The sequence below is a fragment of the Melospiza melodia genome, chromosome 9 (assembly GCF_035770615.1).
Source record: "Melospiza melodia melodia isolate bMelMel2 chromosome 9, bMelMel2.pri, whole genome shotgun sequence".
Lineage (NCBI taxonomy): Eukaryota > Metazoa > Chordata > Aves > Passeriformes > Passerellidae > Melospiza > Melospiza melodia.
Genome location: NC_086202.1, coordinates 5276316 through 5298922, shown reverse-complemented (window position 1 = coordinate 5298922; position 22607 = coordinate 5276316). Strand labels below are relative to the sequence as shown.

At 41.5% G+C, this 22607-nt stretch overlaps 1 protein-coding gene across 2 annotated transcripts in view; it reads left to right on the top strand.

The window, feature by feature from the left end:
* Positions 1-21612: 21612 nt before the first annotated feature.
* The window catches only part of PLPP4 (phospholipid phosphatase 4), a 46428-nt gene continuing 45433 nt past the window's right edge, over positions 21613-22607 (top strand). For both annotated transcript variants that reach the window (XM_063163099.1, XM_063163100.1), the window contains exon 1: positions 21613-21750. In XM_063163099.1, coding sequence (XP_063019169.1) covers positions 21695-21750 — 56 coding nt within the window. In that variant the 5' untranslated portion in view covers positions 21613-21694. The remainder of the gene's footprint in view (positions 21751-22607) is intronic.

Below are 22607 nucleotides of genomic sequence, written 5' to 3'. Positions count from 1 at the left end.
GAATTATGGTATTGCTGCTACTGGTTCAGCTGGGCAAGGGGGATATCACTTCTTCTGGGATGAAAAAAGAAAGTTTCTACTGGGAAAAGCAATTATAAAGGCTCAAAGTCACTCTGAAACTACCACTTGCCCAGTGCTCTGTAAGCAGCTGAGAGTCTGTAAATTAAGAACAAACAATCTCACTGAGCTGAAAGAAGGAGCTGCAGCAACGTCCATGTGTGCAAACACTGTGTCTGTAGATGGAACAACAACCCTGGAGTTATTTCTCAATCTGACCACAAAAGGGTGAGAAGGTCATGTTGGCCAAAGACAAAAGGCACAGACATGGAAATGGGAATCACTGAACTGCATAAATATTGGGCAGTTGAGAAGGATTGAGGGAGTGCAAGTCCCTCAGCTGACAGTGTTTGCACCTGCAGTGATTCCCTGTGCTCTGACCTACCCCCAGTGCCCCTGGAGGAGTGCATTTTTAGGTGTAATGTGTATTTCAGGAGCTGCTTCATAAGCCACAATCTTATCCTTGCAGCGTAGCACACACAAAACGTCACAATATTTATATGTTTAATAAGCCTCATTTGCTTCTAGATCCCCTTTCTCAGGCAAGTGTGTTTCTGGAGGGAAGCAAAATCAGTTTTGTCATTAGGGATGGATCCAGGAACCCCAGAAAAGTGGTGGGAGATGGGAGCTGAGGTCCCTCACACCCTGCTGTGGTGTAGGGGGATACAGTACGGGTAGATGAAGGTGGTGTAGAATGTAATCTTATCCCCCAAAGAGTTGCAGCTGAACCAATTACTAAAGATTAGGAGCAGGCCTGATGTAAACAGGCCACACCTGTAGCAAATAAGAACAGTGTTATAAAATAGTGGATTGGTAGGAACTAGAGTCAGATGGCTGCTGCAAGGGCCAGGAACAGTCAGTGCTTAGAGGAACTGCCTGCGAGAAACATTAAGGAGGTATGAAACTATGGAATCCCTGCACTATAATGATAATAGAACTCTTGATATATAAGCAACACTGTGAGACTTCAGATCCACAGCACAAAGACAATGAGACTTCACCAAACCTGCACCCAGGTTTTTGCAAAATTAAGGAAATAATGTGAGGCATTTCTGTCCCTGATTTCCTGCTCTTGTTTTGAATTCAGGAAAGGACTCAGGATGACGCTCCCTGAATTTACAAGCTGTTCCTCGGTTTCTTCTTGCTGGGCTAACAAAATGCTATAGAATGAAAACTGAAAGCTAAAATATGCCTAATTTTTACACTGATGATTTATGTGTGAGCTTAACTTCATAATTATCCTGTTTAAGGGCATTGCTGGGATTCTAAATTAAGACTGATGGCACAGATGGACAAGTAAAGGTCATTCCTTGATGCATTAGCTCTTTGTTGATGAACAATTTAACACAAAAATACTTTGTGTTTAGCATGAAACCTTTCTCATGAAAATCACATCCCACTGCCCGTCTTCATAAATATTAATTCACCAAATGCACATGCTTTGTGTGGGTCCTGACAGCCTCTTTAGTGGTACTGACAAGCCAGTCAAAAAGAGAGAAGTGCAAAAATAACAAGGTGGTAAAATTTACCCAAGGTGTCCAAGGGCATTAAGAGACATATTTAAATACAGGATTCTACTGAGTTCCAGAGCATAAGGATCAAGTTAAAGACAATGAGAAAATGGGACAGCCAGCAGTATAATCAGATCTTAAAATTCACATTGTGGGTGGGAATCCTTCTGAAAGGGCCTGGGATAAGACAAAGCTGCAGATAAAAAAATATTCTAAAAATATTAGAATCATCAAATCAAAACTGCCAAACAAAATCCTCCCAAACCTAAAATCAAATAATGGTTAGACAGTTTGGGAAGAAAAGCAGGAACTACGTGGAGAGGCTTTGAAGTGCAAAAGTAGAAGAACAGGCAAGATGAAGTGCCTGATTAATGAGAATTGAGGCTGGGCTGGAAGAAGGCACATGTTTTTCAGCAGGAAATCAGGAGAGGTTTTTGAATATCTGGTCTGTTCTGAGAGGAGCTAAGACAAAACCTTCCAAGCAAATCAATAAACACTGAACCAGGTGGGTCCCATAGGGGCAGAGGTTCTTGGAAAGATGAGCTGGAGGAATTGCCAGGGCAGTCTGAGGGAATAACTGAGCTGATAAATGGAACCAGCTCAGCCTGCAGGTACAGCACACAAAGCCAGCCAAGCTGGGGATCCTGCAGGCAGGAAATCACCAGGGGACAGAAAGTCAGAAATCCTGCTGCTGGAGGATCATCCTAAGGAAATTCTGAGCCTTGTCAAAATATTGTCTTGGGGGGAAGCTTTTCCCCTAATTCCCATGAAATAAACCCCAGGAATTTGCATTTATCCTGCTGGCGCCAGGCTGAAAAGCTGATGTGCTTAACAGTATACTGGCCCCTTCTTTCCTAACTGCTTTGTTTATTTATTGCCCTCTTTATATCTACACCTGAAACTGAATATGATGGGAAGGGGCAGAGGTTTGTCTTCCTCTTCACAGGAATATAAAATATCACTGTCCCTTGGAGTCCAGCACTTGATCTTGAATTACAGCCACTCAGTCCAGGCAGCAAGTAATTCAAATGAGCCATCTTTATTTGCTGAGGTTCTCCTTGTATGGAAAGGGACCTCACTGTACATCCCAGAGACTGTAGCGCCTCTTGATTTTCTGTCTTTTCTTAGGTGCTTTGCTTTTATACAGCAGAATCCAGACATGCAAATCTGATTGCAGTGACTGGAGGTTTTCCTGCCCTGCTATGAAGTCCCTGACTCTGCCAATTCTCAAACGAATTTGCAGCTTGGAAACTGATTCTGTAAAACATTTATCTGGATTCAGGGAGATCTGTAGCCACTGTACAAGTTACAGGAAAATCTTTCTAGAGCTGGATTGTTAATTTGACCCAAAGAAAAATTACATCAGAAATTGCAGAGGTGTTTTTCAAAATAGGAACAAGCAAATACTAAAAATGAACAGAGGTCATGCATTTCAAGGATTAACTGGTTAACTCTAAACGTAATGCTGGAGTTCTTCATCTCTGTTTGAACAGTGCAATGAGTGCCCAACTGAAGAAATCAAAAGGGTTTTATTTTAATGACCTTTAAAAATATTTTCTGTGGGTGCTGCACATGTTGCGTGGCAGTACAGAAAAGCTATGGACAGATTTGTTGGATTATGCTTTCAATTAGATTTCAATAATAAATCTTGTCCTTTCTGACTTTGGGTCTCATTTATTGCTTTGTGCACTTTGATTACAACAGACTAAATCTGCATTCCATATTAATTTGTGAATACAATCATAAGGCCTTGAATACATCTTTATTAAACTGCAGTATGTTAATAAAAATGCAGTTACTTTGTTTACATTAAGTTATATCTGGTTCTACTCTTGTGTGTTGTGAGCTCCATATGCAGAATATAGAATATTCTCCTGGAATTTCAGCTGTGAACTTTGGCTGTGGGATTAATTTTTAGTGTTATTCTAAAGCACTGTTTGTGCCTCACTGACAAAATGATGGGGTTACTGAGGGCTGAGCTGGCTACATAAATTTATGTCCTTCCATTTGAACAGCAGAAAGGTGGGGCAGCCAAGAACTTCATGGTGCTGAATTTATTAATTTCTATTTTGAGGCTCACCATTAACCACAGAATGCAATTTAATAATTTTATCAATTTATAGTTTAGCTACTGAAAAAAGCCATTGCATAAATCCAAAGCTAGCTTGTTCTGACATACAGGGATCAAAGCTTTTGGAGCTTACAATAACAAAGAAAGCTTACTTTAAACATTTTGTTTGATAGCACAAAAGTGATGTTTCAAAGCTGTTCTCAGACTACAGAAATCTTGAGCATGCTGCAGCAGTTATTGTATTTTTCTCTGTCCACAGTATAGTTAAGGCTGGGAAGCAAAGATTTTCTTGAAATATTGTTTGTATTTTTTCTCTGCACTTCAGGAAATTATATTGGTTTGCATTTGTTTATTTTGATTATTCTTACACAGCTGTTGCACAAACAAAACCAGCTTACATTTCCATCAAATATTACTTATTTTAATAACATTTTTTGCCAGCAATCAAGCTACATAAACATTTAAATACTTCCTGAATTTGAATATGCAGCTATAATTTTATGCCTGGCTCTAATGTGAGGTGATCCAGGTCAGAGTATCTTACCACTCCTTTTGTGAAAGATGTCATGATTTAATCTCTGTGTTAAAATCTCTTGTTCTTTAGAAATTATTTAGTTGACATTTAATCTCTGTGTTAAAATTTCTTTAGAAATTATTTAGTTGACATTTTCTGTGGATATGAGACCACTATGCACAATATTTCAAAGATTTACTACAGAATAAATGCATTTTTGAGACTGTCAGCCTTCTCTATGTCAAGGGGTTTTTTTTGCTTGACCTCTTCCAGCTGAGAGTTCCCTCCTGTCTCTTTGAGCAAGCATTAGTATTCCTGCAGTTCTGCATGAATCCAGAAATGCACCCACCAAAAATTAAATGCTTTGATTCCATTGGAAAAGTGAAGTAACTGCAGGTTCCCCATGGGCCAGAAAACACCAGCAATAACCAGGGCAATTGTGTAGATGCAGGACCAAGAGAAGGATGGGATGGCCCTGTCTGGTAGCAGAGTAGGGTTGGCTTGGCTCCTTGTTGTTTTCTGAGATGGTTTTTGTGCCTTTGCATGTTGGATTGGCTCCTTGTTGTCTTCTGAGATGGTTTTTGAGCCTTTGCACATTGGAGTGGTTCTTTGTTGCCTTCTGAGATGGTTTTTGAGCCTTTGCATGTTGGGTTGGCTCCTTGTTGTCTTCTGTGATGGTTTTTGAGCCTTTGCTCTTTGGATTGGCCCCTTATTGCCTTCTGAGATGGTTTTTCACCCTCTGCACGTTGGATTGGCTCCTTGTCGCCTTTTGAGATGGTTTTTGAGCCTTTGCATGTTGGGTTGGCTCCTTATTGCCTTCTCCTTCTGCCATCTCCTTCTGAGATGGTTTTTGAGCCTTTGCACTTTGGATTGGCTCCTTATTGCCTTCTGAGATGGTTTTTGAGCCTTTGCACATTGGCTGCCTTAAAAATGTGGCTCACAGATCTGTGGTGGTCACATCATGGAGCCTTCTGTGGACCTGAGCATGAGAGAGCAATTTAGAATTCCTAGGATGTGCATTGGCGTGAAAACAGAGGTTTTGATGCCATTTGGAGGAAAAAGTCTTTTCCAAAGGAAAAAGTCTGATATACTACAACTTCTTCCCTGCTCTTCTGTACCAGCACGTATGGTTCTAAATATGTGATTTTTTATCTGCTGCCCCAAACCTGCATCCTCTAGTGCCTTAGCAAAATCCCCCTCCTGGGATCTGTGCCAGATGTTTAAACTCATGGCCCTAATCTGAAGTATCTGAAAGGAAAAACCAGCTAACATTTGGATTTGTGGAAACAATATTTAGTTGGTAATAATATAGCTTCTGTGGGTATAATTTTGCATGCAAAGAGCAATGAGTCAAGTTGCAAAAAAGAGGTTTGAAAAATAATGAGACTTTGCCTCAACATATATTATTAATTCTGTAGATATGAATACTGGTTTTGAATAATTCATGACCTGTGTTCATTTTTGTGGGATCCCTGTGTTTTCTGAGAGAATCTCACTGCCTGGCAAGGGAGGGATGAACAGAGCAGAAGTTCACATGTGGAAAATGATCAATTTTTGCACCATTGCAGATCTGAGCTGCTACTGGGGAAGCCAATAGGTGAGGAGCAGGACAAAAACCCATTTGGAACCTTCAGACAGTTCAATATGTAATCCTGGTAATATTATAGACTTTTTTAGCTCCAGTTTCTGCACTGATTTATCAGAGCTAAGAGACTGTAGTTAGTTATGGGTGTGCTCCATCTATTTTTCTTCAGAGCTATAACCTTAATTGCATTTCTGCACAACGTATTTTTTGTCTTTTGCAAGAGAAGCTGTTGTTTTCTGCATGAAAAGTTTACCAGGGTGGATGTGGAGTAGCAGGTGCTGGGGATCAAGCCAGGCCTGAGCACCAAGGAGCTCCCAAGGACAGGGAGCTGTCCCCTCCCCTCCAGAGAGGACGTGCTCAGGGCCCTCTCACATCTCAGCAGGAAAGAGGAAAATTTCTTCTTTTAGTTAAAATTCCAATACTGAGAATCAAGCTCCAGGAATTTATATTCCATGAGCCAAATAAATTTCTTTTTTCTTGCTTCCCCACCCCTCCCTGCACTGTCCTGGACCATTCCACCCCATACTTGAGAGAAAAGGTGCCTGTGGTGAAAATACAAAAGAATCCAATCCAATTTTCTGTGTTCCAAAAATTTCATCATTTTTAAACCAGTGCCATAATTTACAGGTAGCTGTGGGACAGGAGGGTGAATTTTAGCGTTACTCTCATGAAAGATGGATTTACTTCATCCTACCCATTCATCTTTCTGAGCATTGGCCTATTTTACCCTTTCACTTTGAGGCTGTCAGGACTACGGGGAAAATTCTATTCTGGAAAAGCAGAATCAAAAGGAATTGGGTAACTCCTAGGCATTGCCAGGCTAGAATGAAGGGCTTTTGGAGGACCATCAACATATGAATAGGATTACCTTGGATGCACTGGTGACCAGACATATTTTTAGCCTTTGGCAGAGGAGAATGGAACCTCTGAAAACAGCAGGGCTGCCACTCAGAACATGGGAATCACTTCACAGAAAATTACAGAGGGGAAGCTGAAACTTTTGGAGAAGGGGACAAGGAGATGGGCAGTCTTATATATTTAATTTTTTTCCCTTTTTATTTAAAGATCATAAAATAAGACCTTCCAAATGAATAACAAATAAAACACTGCGTGGTGCCACTGCCCATTTATGATGCATTGATTTTGAAAGGAAGAGGATTATCCTCATTTGGGTCAAGCTTGGGGTCCTGGTGAGAAATCAGGGCTGGGAACTGAGCAACAAGTTATGAGGAGCAGAGATTGCCTAGAATTTAAAACTGAAATGGTGCCCCTGCAACAGGAGAGATTGGCTGGTGTTACAAATGGCAACCTTCAAAAGGAATTTTAGCTCTCTTTTGGAATTTTTACCTCCTTTTACAGCAACACTGAATCATTCCCACTGATTTGTGAACTCAGCTCTGTACGCTTAAAATAATCTGCTAAAATCTGTGACAAAGCAGAAATCTCTAGGCTTTGATAGGCTGCATCCTCTATCAAGATATTGTAAATCAGTTTTAAATCACTTACTCTTTAAGTGCAGTGTCACTCTTAGTGCCAAGATCATGAGCCTAGGTGGCATAAAAAAGACATGTAAGTAGGTGATTGAAGAAATTCCATGCATATTTTTAAATGTGTTTCACAAAGGGATTATTTTTAAACCTGACTAATCAATGTTGTCATATTAGCTTAAAATAAGGCAGAAGTGAAATAATAATAAAAGAAAAAAAGATAAAACTAGAAAGCATTTTAATCCTCATGGGAACTAAAGCCTTAAAATATTTTTAATTAACTTCTGTTCATCTGCCTTTATTTTTGTTTTTCTGAATAGCATTGTATTCAGCCATATCACCGTATATGGACACCTCATCAAGAGATTTATCCCTTCATAAAATCTGAATAGACAGGATGGCTCCTCTCTGAAGATGCTGTTCTTCTACATTGACTGCAAAGGGAGTGTAAATGAACATCTTAAATTACACAACTATGAAATGCAAAATTCAGGTGAAATGAATACCATGTTGAATTCTGATTTTTGGATAAATGTTCAGAGCTAGGGTTTGTTTAAGATTCCAATTTCTAGCAAAGTCAGCTGGGCTTGAATGGAAAATTTTTTTCAGAAAGACTCTTTTTATACCTGACATCATTCATTAATTCTTCCCTATTTCTACACTGACTTGCCAATATAGACATAAAATTTTTGGACCAGCACTGTTCTTTTTTATATCAACACTATATAAGACAAAACCATTGATTTAATTTTTAATCTCCAAGGGCTATTTGTAATAGGATTTATAATAGTGACAAATAGAGTGCACAGCAAATTTTCATGTTGTACTTATTACCTTATTAACTGCTGTACAGTCTCTGATCTGCTACACTGTGGAAATGCAAAAAAAAAAAAAACCCCACAAAAATTGAATAAAGGTTTAAGACTGGTTTTACTCTGGACTTCTGTAGCACAGAAATGGAGTAGGTTTGGCCAAATATAATTTATAAAGTAGCAGAAGTTGCTAGGGGAAGAGACTTCACAGAATTTCCTGTGAAGTCCAACTTGTAAAAGAGGATGAAAGGGATATCATTTGCTGTTAAATGGGAGCTTTTTCACAAAGATCCCTAAAATGTGTGTAGGTTAGGGTAGGGAGGACAAAAAATGTTTTAGCAACTGTTAAAGCATTTTAGGTAGGTTGGTTGTTTACTGGTGCATTTTCAGACATGTTAAAGGTTGGAAACTCTGAGGAGAAAATATCTACATAACTTTTCTCCTCCCCCTTCCCTGAGGCTCATGAATCTGAAATGAAAGCAATTCTTCAGTGTATTAAAAAAATTGATTCCTATCTGAAAAGTCAAATAGGAACATACTTTTTAAATATAGTGTCAGCCTCTTAAAAAGCTATTCATTGACACCGATCTGAGGGGTCTCAGTAAGGAATTAAATTATGAACACCTGCAAGAGGCTTTTCTCTGAAAACACCACAGCCCTGAGCCCAGGGGCACTGGGTAAATATTGAAAATGTGCTTACTGTAATCTGCAGCCTCTAACAGGGCAAGGAAGAGGCATTTCCCACATTCCCTCCTGCAGCCACACAGGAGATAAATCAGCCAAGGAATGTGGCTTGTTTGTGCTGCTTTTTGTTGACTGATGTTTTGTACTGCACTGATCATTAAGCAGAAGGCACCAGAGGTGGATCTCATAAAAAGAAGTAATAGGGATGTATTTTTTTTTTTCTCTCTGTGGAAGAAATTCAGATGATTTTAAAAGCCCACGTGTTGCTTGCAGCTGCCACATGCAGTTTCATGACCAAGCAGAGGATGCCATTTATAATTGGCATTAGAGCTCATTAGAGCAGCATTTGCTCTCATCTTCTTTCTGGGATTTGGACTCCAAATCCCAGGGCTTTAGCTAAAGCTCTCTGAAAGATTCCCTCTTGTCTTCTGAGCCACTTCTGACCTGTCACTTTAACCTCTCTCTGCACTTCAGTGGGATTTTCCCTTTTGCAGAAGAGATAAAGATGGTTTTTGTTTTTGCTATTCTCAAACAGGTCTCTGGCCCACCACTCCTGCTGTTTTTTTTGGTTTTTTGTTTTTTTTTTTTTTTTTTTAATAATTGGGCGATCAACAAGATCTGTATAAATCCTTCAGAACTCCTTCCTCTTTTGTTGTTCAGCTCAGTTTTTGGTGCAGATACAATGCCAGACACAAACCAAGATGCTTGCATAAGGTTAGATGGAAAAGAGGTATTAATCTGTGTATAACACTGGAATATCTCATTTTCTGATCTGCTTCTTGGCTCTTCTCCACTAGGAAAGGGTTCTCCTTTCAGATTTTAAACAAAGCACAGGAAGCACAAATATAGACAAGGAGAAACATTTGTTTTTCACAGTCTTCAAATCATCACTACAGCTGTCTCAGACACCTATTTTAGCATTTGTATTCTCATTTGGTCAACAGATAAATACAGGAAAAGGGATTTTGAGAAGAAGATTATGAATGAACAAGCAGCAATATCTATCACCTCCCTCTGTGGTACCTTGCCTGCTTTTTGTGGAAGGGTGGATGGAGTCAGCAAAGCACAGGTCACAGCAGAAGGGTGTGAAATGTGCCCTGCCAGAGAATATCTGCTGGGCACCCCAGGGGACTGATGAATTGCCCTTTTCTTTCTTTTTTTTTTTTTTTTTTTTTTATTTTTCCGTTTTTTCTTTTTTATTTCCCTGTGAAAAAATTGTTTCTACTGATTACCTTGCATGGAAAATAAAAATAGATTTTCCAGAAATCAGATCCTTTCAGTGAAGGAATTAATTGAATCTAAACCCTTCATTTTCCAGTTTTCAATGAGACACTCCAACTTATTTCAATTATGTTTTCAAACAGAGCGGAATTTTGAAACAAAGCAATTAAATTTACTGAAATTATACATTGATCACATATGAATGACAACTTCTGCTTTACATTTTTATATATCTATTAAATAGACAGTAAATTTATTAAAAATTATATCCACTTGTGACACAAGCTCTAAGATTGCTTAGCAGGTGCAAATACTTTCAAAATATGGGGACATTTATGTTCTTTTTTCACAGGTCAGACTTCTGGCTGGGAAAGCTCACCCAGAACTCAAAATCACCTCGGGAGGGTCTTTGCTCCAACTAAAGGTAATTGATTTACTTTGAAGACAGATAAGTTATTGGGGAGAGGACCCAGATTTTTGGAATTATTACAGAATTTTGATTCTAAAGGATTTTAATTTTGGTTTGAAACATCACTGAGTGTCATGGCTCCCTTTGTTTTAACAGTGGCAAGGTGAAATGCAAGTTTTTGAGAGCACAGATTATAATATGTGCCCTGACAGTTATTTTAGTACAGCTATGTAGCAGGAAATAACAGTAAATGAAATAATTGGTGGCTTTCCCATATGGCATGACAAGGTTTGATTCATTCAACAATTTGAGCTAATACTTTCATAATAAATATATATGCAAAGGAGTGTTATGATACATTCTGTAATATTCAGGTTCTTTAATATTTATGTAATTCTTTTAATGATTCCTAAGAACTGCTGTTCTTAGGCTGTGGTGCTTTGGTTAGGAGCTGTTATCTTCATCTCACTTTAGACTGTGATGGCTTTTTGTGCTTTGAAATTGATATTTTCTTCAAAGGAAAAAGAGCTTTTTTTGTTTTGTCCCTTTCATCTTGTAGCTGTTTTGAAAAAATAAACCTATTTTGAGTAAAGAAAGCATTCTAAATTTTAAAGTATTGGTGAAAATACTGCAAGGTGTAGGTGTAGCAGAGGTGCCCACAGTGCACAGGGCAGGTTTTGCCTGTGTCTAATCTCTCGAACATCAAAAGTATCAGGCTGCTGCAGAAGGGGCTTTATAAAGGAGCTGGATGACACAATTAAAGGTAGAAAGCATAATGGCAACATCCAGCTCAGCTCAGGAGCTGAACTTAAGCCTTTTTCACTGCCTCACTCTCTCATTTTTATCTGCATGTATCATTATCATCTATACAGAGCTACGACTTTTCAAGAAATATCTGATTTTGATTCCTTTGTATTTTTCTGTTTGCATTTCTTTATCCAAGGCACTTTACACTTCAGAGAGTGAACCAGACACTTTAAACAACCAGGCTGGCTGCTCATACATTTCCTGAGCCTTATTTGCTGTCTTAGATACAAAATAAGTTGCTGCAAGAGGTTTATTGTCAAGGAAAGCTCCTGAAGCTTTAACCTTACTTTTCCATTCTCTTGGCAGGAATGCAATTTAATATTGCTCTGATTCTCTGGATGGCTTGAAAGGCACAGGAAATTCAAAAGGAGATACAGCTCTGTGCCAGAGTTAGGAAATATGGATTTCTCCCTTGCAGGAACTTGTGCTTTCCATCCTGAGTCTGAGACAGGGGCAGTGCTGGGTTAATTTTTGGGCTCAATGATCTTTTCCAGCCTAAAAGATTCTATGATTCCATGGTTTGAATCACCAATACTACAATAGGTAGCACACTCCCAATTTTTTAAAGATTTAAGTCCTCCAGCACAGAACTTCCCCTTCAAATTATTCCTGGTAAACCAAAGTTACAAATTTCTCTTTCTGCCAGGTCTGTGAAGATCATACAATTGCAAAAAACTGTTTTTTATCCTTTGTCCTCATTTATTGAAAGGATAATTCTGAGCAAATATCCAGTGCTCCTGACCTGTAAGTTCTTGCAGATAAAAAAAAATGTACCTTTTATGCCTATAAAATCACATATTTGTTCTGCAATATTTGCTAAATCTTTCCATCAATATATTTAAAGTTCCATTACTATATTTTCACAGTTTAAAGTCAGATGAGATCATGCTTCTTTTATCTCTCCATCGATGTACATTTAAATGTTAACCTTGTAAACTCAGATCTTAGTGCCATTCTCAAAAGTCACTAATTAATATTTACAATTGTTGTGTCATTAAACATCACTAATAGGTGGAAACATTCCAGTACTTCAGAGTCCACTGGTGATTCAGTGGTGTGCCCCTGAGCAGCTTCTCAAACTGCAGTTAAAGACTGCAGATTTCATTAAAAAGAAATATTTATACCCTCACACCGTAACAAATATACCTTGTGATATTTCCTTCCTGATATATCCAGATGCTTCCCTCAAAAGCAAGGAAATAATAAACCCAAACAAGTTTTCTGGGCCAGGATCTAAAGGACCTGGTCCTGAAAGCATGGATGGGAATTTCCAGCTCAAATCCATGGATTGAAAGCAGCATTAAAACAAATCACAAGATTATTCCCTTATTCAAAAGTGGCCTTCTCCACTCCACTTCTAAAACCTTTGTTTGCAACTCTAAATCTCAAGATCTCCTTTTCCCCCTGCCTCTAGCAGAAATTAGAGTCAGAGCCTTTCAACTGCTCTTTGCAGTTGCAGAAAATTACAAATGAGAGCAAGTCATGGTCCCTTCAGAAGTAAGGAGAAATTGAGGTTATTTTGGGATTATATTGATGGGAGAATGCTCTGATATTTTTGTACCACCGTAAATCTCAACTTGTCTCAATTCCAGTTCTTGAGCATGAAGAGGATCACTCCTATTAATTATGTTAATGCCAGCATTGAAACATCAGCTGGCAATTTAGCCCCTTTCTCCACCAAGATCTGAAATGCTGTTCAATAAATATGTTTTGATTATCCACAGCAAGAAAATGGGGCTGGGGGAAGGTGTTAACACTTTGAAGGAATAAAAAAAAGCAAAGTAGATTGAGGAAGAAGAAGAGGACAAAGAAGAAGATGAAAAAGAAGATGAAGAAGTGTGAAAAAAGAGATTTTAAAAAATGACAGAGGATGAAAATTAAGCATAAACAAACTTTTTATTTGACTCCAAGGACGAATTAATTCAATTTATTCCACCTGAGTGTAGGAGACTTGGATGGAATGGCAGTTCCCAAAAAACATGTCCACATTTAATGACTATTGGGCAAAATGGGGATCCACAGTTTTGGAACCACCTAAAAACTTATAAAGTTATTTTTTCATTTTTTTTCATTATTTTACTAAATTAAACTTCCATTTCCATGTATGCAAATACTGGGTAGTTCATGTACACTATTCAGAAAACATTCAGTATTTTTTACTAGCAGAGAAAAAGACATGAGAATATGAATCTTAAGAGTCAAAAATTACAAGACTGGAAGACAAAATGATAAGGCTGAAGATCCTAAAAAAAGAGATTATTTAAAAATTTTAATACTTTGAAACTAGTCAGATGTGTTCATGTATAAATTTTTTTGCCTTTTTTGTCATATCCAACAAATCTAAGAAAATGATTACTCACCACATTTAGAAATTATCATTAACTACACTGGGGACCAAAGAAGGATGAATTATTCAAGAAGAAAATGTATAAATAGATGCTTGAAGATATTGGGTTTTCTCATGTCTTTCTCTAAAAGTAGCAATTCTCTTTTATTTGTACTATTCTTTCAAATAAAAAATTCAGTAGGAAATGGAAAAAATACACCTCAGAATAATCAGGGTAGACAATCTAATAGAAAAAAAAAGAGCTTTATTCCTTATTTTTCAGTGTGCTCAATTAAATACCTTCACGAAGATTTTAAAGCATTTTAGCTCATGTATATCTTTGCAATTTCAGTGTCAACCCAGTTAAAGAACCTCTAACTTAACTCTGGTAAGAGCCTACTGCTTTCTTGTAGCCCGCTGCCACTGAGGTTGAGTTAAATATTCCCTCTAGAACAAATTAGAGCACAGAACGTGTCAAACCTTCCACTAAAAGGAAACTTCAACAGAAATTCTGTTTTATTTGAGGGCTGAATTGCCAACAGAGCTGCCCTGTTCTTTTCTGTCTGCAGAAATGAAGCATTCAGGGAAATATTCGGTTCCTCCCTAAACCCCAACAATAATTAGCTAATCATTATCGCCCTTGTGACTCCACATTGATTATGGTAAATGCACAGAACCAGTTTTGGTCAGCAAGGAATTCTATAGGAATTGCACAATTTCATTTAGTTTGAGTCGAAATCCTCTTCATAACCTTGTCATTTGTGGCTGAATCCACAACAGGATCCTTTTGTGGGTACTTGCCCAGCAGAAAGGCATCATTTGGCCAAAAGTAGCTCTGCAGTTGAATATTTACACACAGAAATGTTGGTGTAGCATGATGCTAAACAGCTTCCTTTCTACCCCCAAACAGCATAAAAGCTCATTATTTAAAACCAGTTAATTAAAATCTGTCTGCAGTCTCAAAAAGTAAAATATGCATGAACTGATTTTGCTTGAGTTTGTTCAATTATCTTTATTTATAAATCAATGCATAAAATTGCATAATATGTTTAAAAAGGCAAATAAATATTTAATATTTGCCTTTGGCTTTCTAAGGAGGAGATGCCCAGTGACAGGAATTCCTTATTTCTACTTCTGAGAGAAGACAAAGTTGCCTCACAAAATGAAACCTAAATATTGGTGACATAACCAGTGACCTGCATTCACACTGGTGGCACCAGGCTGAGGGGAGATAATCTAAATCAGCTGCCTGTGATTGGATTTCATCATTATCAACAGCTGTTATCACTTGTTATCATTTAGATATGGTCAGCAATCTCTGGCTCACCCAGAGAAGTGCATTTGGATTTGCCAGCTCCGGGAGCTGCTGTTGTCCAAAATTGTGGGATTATTACAGGAATGCTGTATACCTCCCCTGCTAGACAACATTAATGACAAAACTGGCTTGGAACACTGACTGCTTGGGATTCCATCACCCTTTAATTAATTAGCAGTCTTTACTCTTAAGGAACTGCAGCACAATGTGCAAAATCAGCAGTCACACACATACACACAGACTCAATCAGCTCCTTAGCCTACTCAAGCTGCAGAGCTGCTGATTTTTTAAATATAGATAATATAGAAGCAAAGAAAATGAGGCTGTCACAGTGCAAAAATAAGCACCAAGCTTATCTTTCAGCAAATAATGAAATTGTGAATGCATTTTCCAGGCATCCAGAAGTTAATGCTCCTCAATGTTTTCTCTGTCCTTCATCTTCTTGAGCACTGGTAAAGTATTTCCTCTAATATCTATTGAAAATTATACAAATTAAACCAACTATCTTCATTTGACAGTAGCCTACATCATGCTAGATGGGCCAGACAGAAATGACTTTGGTATTTAAATAAGCACATAAATTATGACTTAATAAGTGCTGAGAAGAATAAATTCCAGGGTTCAAGAAGGGAAACAAAGTTTTGCCACCTCAGTTCCAAACAGCATGAAGGGTTCACGTATAATTTTAATTTACCTTCAGTGGCATTCATGGAACCAGGATGTTTCAGCTCTCCTCTGACCTGTGCTATGAGTCTGACAAACCATCATCAATGTATCCCAATTAGCCATGGAATTAAGGGTGCTTCCACTTCTGCACTTCCTGACCAGGCACTTCAGCCTGCAGTTGATGTGAGGAAAAAGTAAAATGCTGCTTTTGCCACAATGCACTCAGTCTCACAGCATCACAGAATTTAAAGAGGAATTAGGTCCCTGGTGTTGTTTCCTGGGTTAGGAAATCGTTTTTGCAGTTGCTCAGAGCTACAACTTAGAAATTGGTCTCATTCTCATCGAGCAGAAAATCCTGTTTTTCTGCTCCTACAAATCACTGACATGATCAGTGGCTCAGGAAGCCCCCAGACCAGCAGCAAGATGTGATTCCTGCTGGGAAACCCCAGGCACATTGCTCCTGGAGCCCTCAGGCAGCACTGCAGAGAGCACAGCCCCCAGAATTCAGTGATTCCCAGGGCTGGGGATGCAGATCCTGTGCAGTCACACTGTGGGATTCCTGGGGCAGAGCAACAAATGGCATTCCTAAAGGGGAATGCAGCCTGAAAGTGTATTAATGCACTGTCTCACCCTACTTTACCCTTCCTGGGGCTATTTCCAGTAAATTTGGGTTAGAACAAATTCCTGCTGTGAGCAGCTTCAAAGTTCTGCCTTCTTTATTACACAGAATCCAGGAGAAATGGAGAGAGGCTTCCAAGAATCCAAGTGAAAGATGAACAAAGAGCCCTTTATTGTTACCAGTACCAAACCATGAGGCCATGTTCAAACTCTGGAGTGTTTTTTTGCAGCTCCCTCCTGTCCAAGACAATTGGCCATTTTATTTTGTTTTCCTCTACCCATGTAGAGCTTGTTCTTCCATTTACCTGTTCTATTTAATTATCCTGCATCACTGTGCTCCCTCTTAAGTCAAGAGCAATTTGAAATGACTGCAGCAATGGTTGGCAACTCTCTAGTACATTTAGAAAACCAAAAAAAAAAGAAAAAGAAAAAAGTAATTACACAACAATTTCATTGAAGTCAATAAGGCCATTCTTGGCATGAAGTGTTACTCAAGATTAAAGATAGCAGATGTCTGCTTTAAGTCACAGCCTCCTGTTAAACACTGCACAAGGGCCCTAAATATTGTAAAGGTCAAACACTTGAATTTATCACAGGTTTATTATGGAAGCATGAATACTTTTACAACAGTAACCCCATAATAATGTACACAGTATATTGAGTGCCAACAGCACCAGTGTTGTAAATGTCAATTGGCTCATAAATAATTTATCTGTGTTTCAGGTATACATGAATTTAATTGTTTAGACTGATCAAATTTCCCCAAGATGCTGATGATTAGGGGCAGTGGTGTTCTGGCTGAAAATATGTCAGTTCTTGGCCTAGAAGAGTTATAAAGGACACATTTTGAAACAAGTCAGGGTTTAGTAGAGAAATTCCATGGACAGCAGATAGAGGAGAGCCCAGTGGACTGACTGTTCTGTAGATGCCCAGGAGTGGCCAGGTGAGTGCATAAAGGAGATCACACAGGGCTGGATGTCCTGGCAGGGTGGGATGTTACAGAATTCACAGAATCACTGGGTTGGAAGAGACCTTCAATATCACTGAGTCCAGCCCAGCCCCAACAGCTCAACTCAACCCTGGCCCCCAGTGCCACATCCAGGCTTTGTTAAACACACCCAGGGATGGGGACTGCACCACCTCCCTGTGCAGAGCATTCCAGAACTTTATCCCCTTTCTGTGAAAAACTTTTCCCTGCTATCCAGCCTGTATTTCCCTTGAGGCTGTGTGCTCTGGCTGTGTCAGCGCTGCTGCAGACAGAGCCCAGCCCCAGCTGAGCACAGGCACCTTTCAGGAGCTGCAGAGTGATGGGGGCAGCCCTGAGTCTCCTTTTCTCCAGGCTGAGCACCCCCAGCTCCCTCAGGGTTCCTCATGCCCGGGAGTGGCCCGGTGAGTCCATAAAGGAGAGCACCCAGGGCTGGATGTCCTGGCGGGATGGGATGCCGAGGATGCCCGGGAGTGGAGAGGTGAGTCCCAAAATGAGAGCACCCAGGGCTGGCTGTCCTGGCAGGGTTGGGATGCCCGGGATGCCCGGGACTGACCAGGTGAGTCCTCCCCGGCCCGGGCAGCATCACGTTCCGTGCACTGTGGTTCAGCTCCACCAGATGGCCCCAAGCACATACATTCACCCCCCAAAAAATCTCCCAGATGAAACATTTCGGCACAACTTCATTAAACGGCAACTGCTGAAGCTCGCTGATGCATTAATGTTTAGAACTGTTTAATTAGGCACAATCAGGAGCCAGTTGGAGGCACCTGCACAGTAACTAAACAGAAGCATTAATGATTTGCTTTTATAAATGTTTTAAATATGATATCCAGGGCAATTAAGATGTGCATAGCTGCATCAGGCTGATTGAGGTTTTTAATTCCTTTGGAGTTTTACTGCCTGAAGTTTCTTTTGTCCATCAGAGCACCAATAACTACTTAGGAAAGAGACCAGCAGCAATCTATGTGGAATAGCAGCCAAATCCAATGATAATGGGAAATTCCCATTGCCATATGCATCTGTGTAGACATGTGCAGAATAAATAAAATTATCTCAGTCTTGACTCTGATTTTTTAACAAAATCCTCCATGGCTTTGGAGTTGCTCTAGAGCTGAATTTCCAGCCAAAGGCTGTGCACTGCATCTGAGTGTGCAGCACAGATCAGATCATGCACAGGGAATGTGTGTGCAGGAAAGGAAGGGGGAAAAGGGCTTTGCCTCATAAAATCTAGGAATTGTCTATTCCTAGATTTAAATACTCCAACAGGCAGGAGAAGAAGTGGTAAAAGGTAAAAAGAAAAAGATTCTGGCAGAAGTAAAGACAATGTAGGAATGAACTAAAATAACCCTTTATTTATATCTTTGAAAGAATAAGTAGGTTGTTTAGTGGACTGTAATTGCTAAAGAACAAAAAGCTGCCCTGGTGTCATGTCAGGCTGGATTTTAGTGTTTCTTTGACCAGCAGTTTTGCTTAAACATCTGGTTGTCTACAGACTCAGGCAATGGAAAACTGGAAAAGTTGTTCATCCAGACATGTCTTAATATTTTATCTCAGTGGACCTGAACCCACATTAGTTTTATGTCCTGTGACAAATCTGACTATAAATCACTCCAAAATGAGAGTTGTCTGCCAAGCTGCTCCTGATTTTGTGCCAGAAGTATGAAAGGTATGAAACCTTTATTCAACATCCTTTGAATCTTTCTTAAAACATACAAAATTATTTCACTTTTGAGACTCTTGCCTGGTTTCAAAATGTCAGGTGTTACTACCACCTGTGTTTTTGTCATGTCTCTTCTGTTGTAAGCTGCTATTTTCCACAGCCTTTTGGCAGGATTAAGTTTACCTGCTTTGATAGAAAAACCAACTTTTTTTAAGCTCAGCTTACCGTGAGCTGTAAGATTTTGCCCCAAGGCAGGTAAGAAGAGTGCACACATCCTGGCAAAAGGCTGTAATCCCCAGAAAAGCCAGGTCAGCCGTGCTGCTCTTTCTGGCTGTGAACACCTCTTTGAGGACTGAAAATTGGCTGCAGGTGGCTCAAAGAGAAACTAATCTTTGTGAGAGAAAAGTACAGAGAACCTGAGTTAGCCACCTGAAGGAATCAATAGCTGCCTCCATCGGGGTGGGATCAGTCTGCAGTCACTCCTAAAAACATAAATAGGACTGAAGGCACCTGCTGTGCTTGATGCAGGGATGGATAAAAATCTGGGATGGTCCCAGGGTCACTGTGGTTCGCTCTAGGAATGAGCTGGAGTGCAGTGGCTGTGTGGTACCTCCTGCTGCCTTGTAGCTTAATTCCACAACCTAGCCTAAAATATTTTTCTTGCCATTTACCACTATAGCTCATGCTCAGTTTAAAAGGCAAACAAGATTTTGTTTAGCAGCCAGCTGCAAGCGGGGTCTAGTTTAAAAAAAAAAAAACAGTTTGAAGTATTTATGTTTCACAAATCACCATCAGCTGATACGTGTTGGAGAGGCAGAACACTGCAAGCAGATCTCTGCAGCAGGAGAAATCTTGTTTCATTTGTGAGGATAACTCCTTGTTTCATGAGTGGCTTGATTCACACAAATGATGAGGCTATTTCTGTCTATTAATAAAAACAGATTATTCCTGTGCACACCTATGAGGAGTGTAGGTACACATTCAGTCACTGGGGGCACAAACCAGACGAAATACAAGTATTTGACAACAGGAGACCAACTTAGTGTCCTCAAAAGAAGGTGGCATGTCCTTTACCACCACCACCAGTTGAACACAGAAATTTCACAATTTAGCTTTGCTTCCTGAGAGTGAATCACATTTTTTAAAATCCAGACCATAGGTCGTTGAATGAGCTTTGTCTGAAAATTGATGAAATAAGGTGTACAACGGAGAGAGATCTCTTTTAAGTAACATTTTTAGTGTTCTCTCCAATGGCAGTCACACATCTGGGTTTTCTGGGCTTCAGTCATACTCCTTGCAACAAATCTAGCACTGCTGTCCTTCTCTGTAGATGAGTTTAGCACAGAATCTCATGTCTCTGTTCTTCCACAAACATGATCAAGAAAAGTTTTACTACTTAGTAGTTAATTCAGAGTTCAAAGCTTCCCTTTAATGCACAGTGCCTATATTTGGCAGAGAGGTTTAACAAAGCCTCTCTGGCATTAATTCTCCAGCAATAATCATGTAGTAAAGTGGATTGGATTCCTGCTGCAGTCCTGATGGCTGTTTTGTAGCTATGTGCAGTGTTAATAGCTATGAACACTTTCCTGAAGGACATCCCCTTCAAATGCCCCAAGAAAGCAGATAATTAAATACATTTAAATGTGAATTCGCTTGCTGCATTTCATGACTTAAGGCTGAAACTCTCTTACACTAAAGATGTTCAGGAGTCTCTCCATGCTTAGGAAGTTAAAGGAAGAGGAGGTTAAATGAACTCTGTGCAAAAGTAGACAAGGGCAATAGAAGGATTTGACAGCTCAGAGAATGTCATTGGGAGGAATGGTGGATGGATTGGAGGGAACACAGGAGCAAACCAAGTCATTGGTTGCTTGGCTGCCTTTCTCCCATCCCAGCAATTTGGGGTTCCCATATAACTACAATCTCTGCATGTTTAGCCAAACTCATCTCTGAAAGAGCAGGCACTGAATTAATGACACCTTTAGGCTATAATATCACATACTATGCAGAATCTGACCAAGGGACACCAGGGTGCCACGCCGGGTTATCTGCATTAACAATGAGGAGTAGGGTTTAAACGGCACGGATGTGTGAGCAGGTGAGAAGCCTGTTACATAAATACATCCATTCGAGCGTGTTCAAACACTTAATCCTTTATACAAAGATAAAGTGAATGGACCAAGCTCAGCCCGGGTGGTGTAGTGTGTGAATGCCCTTTGCAAACGGGCCGGCAACCGGAGTTTTTATGAACACCGGTGTTATCTGTGCGCGGCGATGCTCCCTCCCGCCGGCCCCGTTTATTATTGTTCTTCTCCATCTTTTCCAAGCGCGGGGTTTCATTACGAGCCCGGGATGAGCACCGGAATGCCAGCCCACGGCCGGAGCTGCAATCCAGCGTGTGGCGGCTGTGCCCTGCTGTGCCAGCCCCTCGCACCGATAGGTCCACGGCCCTCCAGGGAAGGACGGGGAGCTCTGCGCTGAAAGGGGCACAAAAATCGCTCTCACGGCGCCCGTTCCCCGCGTTGGGCTGTGGCGCAGGGCGGCCCCGAGGGGCGGGCGGGACGGAGCGGGCTCGGCTCCGGCTGCGGCTCCGCTCGGCAGCGCCGCGGGGGCGGGCGGGGAGGCGGGCAGGGGAAATCCCCAGGATCCCCGGGACCCTCCCCCGAGCGGGGACACCGCGTTAGTCACCGGGACCCTCCCCCCGAGCGGGGACACCGCGTTAGTCACCGGCACCGTCACCGGGACCCTCCCCCGGCGCTGGGCTCCGCCGCGCCGGCGCCGCGCCCCTCACAGCGCGGAGGCCGCGGTGCCCTCACAGCGCGGCGGCCGCGGGATGGCGGGGCCGGAGCCGCGCCCGGCCGGGCTCTGCGCGGGGCCCCGGCGCTCCGGGACCGGCGGCCTCGGGCGGCCCCGCTGCCTCCGGGCGTGAGAGGCGGCGGAGGGGGCTGCGGAGCGCCGGCCCCACCATGCGGGAGCTGGCGATCGAGATCGGCATACGGGTGCTGCTCTTCGGGGTCTTCGTGTGAGTAGCGCCGGGCGGGCGGCGGCACCGCGGCAACTTTGCTCCGGGGCTGGCTGTCAGCCGGGTGCCGCGGGCAGGGCGGGATGGAGGTGCGGGATGGAGGTGCGGGGCTCGCCCGGTGGGCTCCGGCCATCCCTCGGGAGCCCGAGCTGCTGCCGGTGTTCTCTCTGGGATGCTCGGGGGTGGAAGATTTCGCCCAAGTGAGTCTTTGAGGGAACTCTCCCAGCTGCGGCGTTTTGCCGAAGAGCCGAGTGGAATTTTTCTTGGAGAAGCTGCTGTTTGTGGGAGAAGTGTGCAAAAAGCGACCAGCCAGAACAGTGCAGCCTCAGAGGTGCTGGTGGGTTTGTTGCGGTCTGCGGGCTAAAGTCTCACCTGGCGGGGCTGTGGATGCGCTCCCACAGCCGGGTCTGGCAGCAGCGGCAGCGCCGGGGCTGAGCGGGGACCGCGGGCTGAGCGGGAGCTGGAACGTGTGAGAAAGGGTTTGGGAGCTTCTCCGCACGCTCTTGGGCAGGGAGGAAAGTCATGAAAATCTGCTTGTTGAAAGATGTGCAGCTGTCGCTGCAGGACCATTCTTTCCCTCAGCCTTTTTCTGGAGAAAGCAGTTATGCATCCTTTTGCTTTGAGTATTTCAGCCCTTTCTTTCATGCCGTTTGCGTTCTGCGTGCATTTGAACAATGAAAAGTTCCAGGCTATATAAGTTTGCATTTCCATTGCTTAATGTTTAAAGATGAGTGTTCCCAGTCTTTGTGGTCTCTCAGGAGCATCACAGAACCGGGATCGGATTCTGCTGTTTGCTCGTTTGTTTTCCTGAGGATGGATGCTGCTGGTCACAGGTGCAGGCAGGGTAGGACATCTGT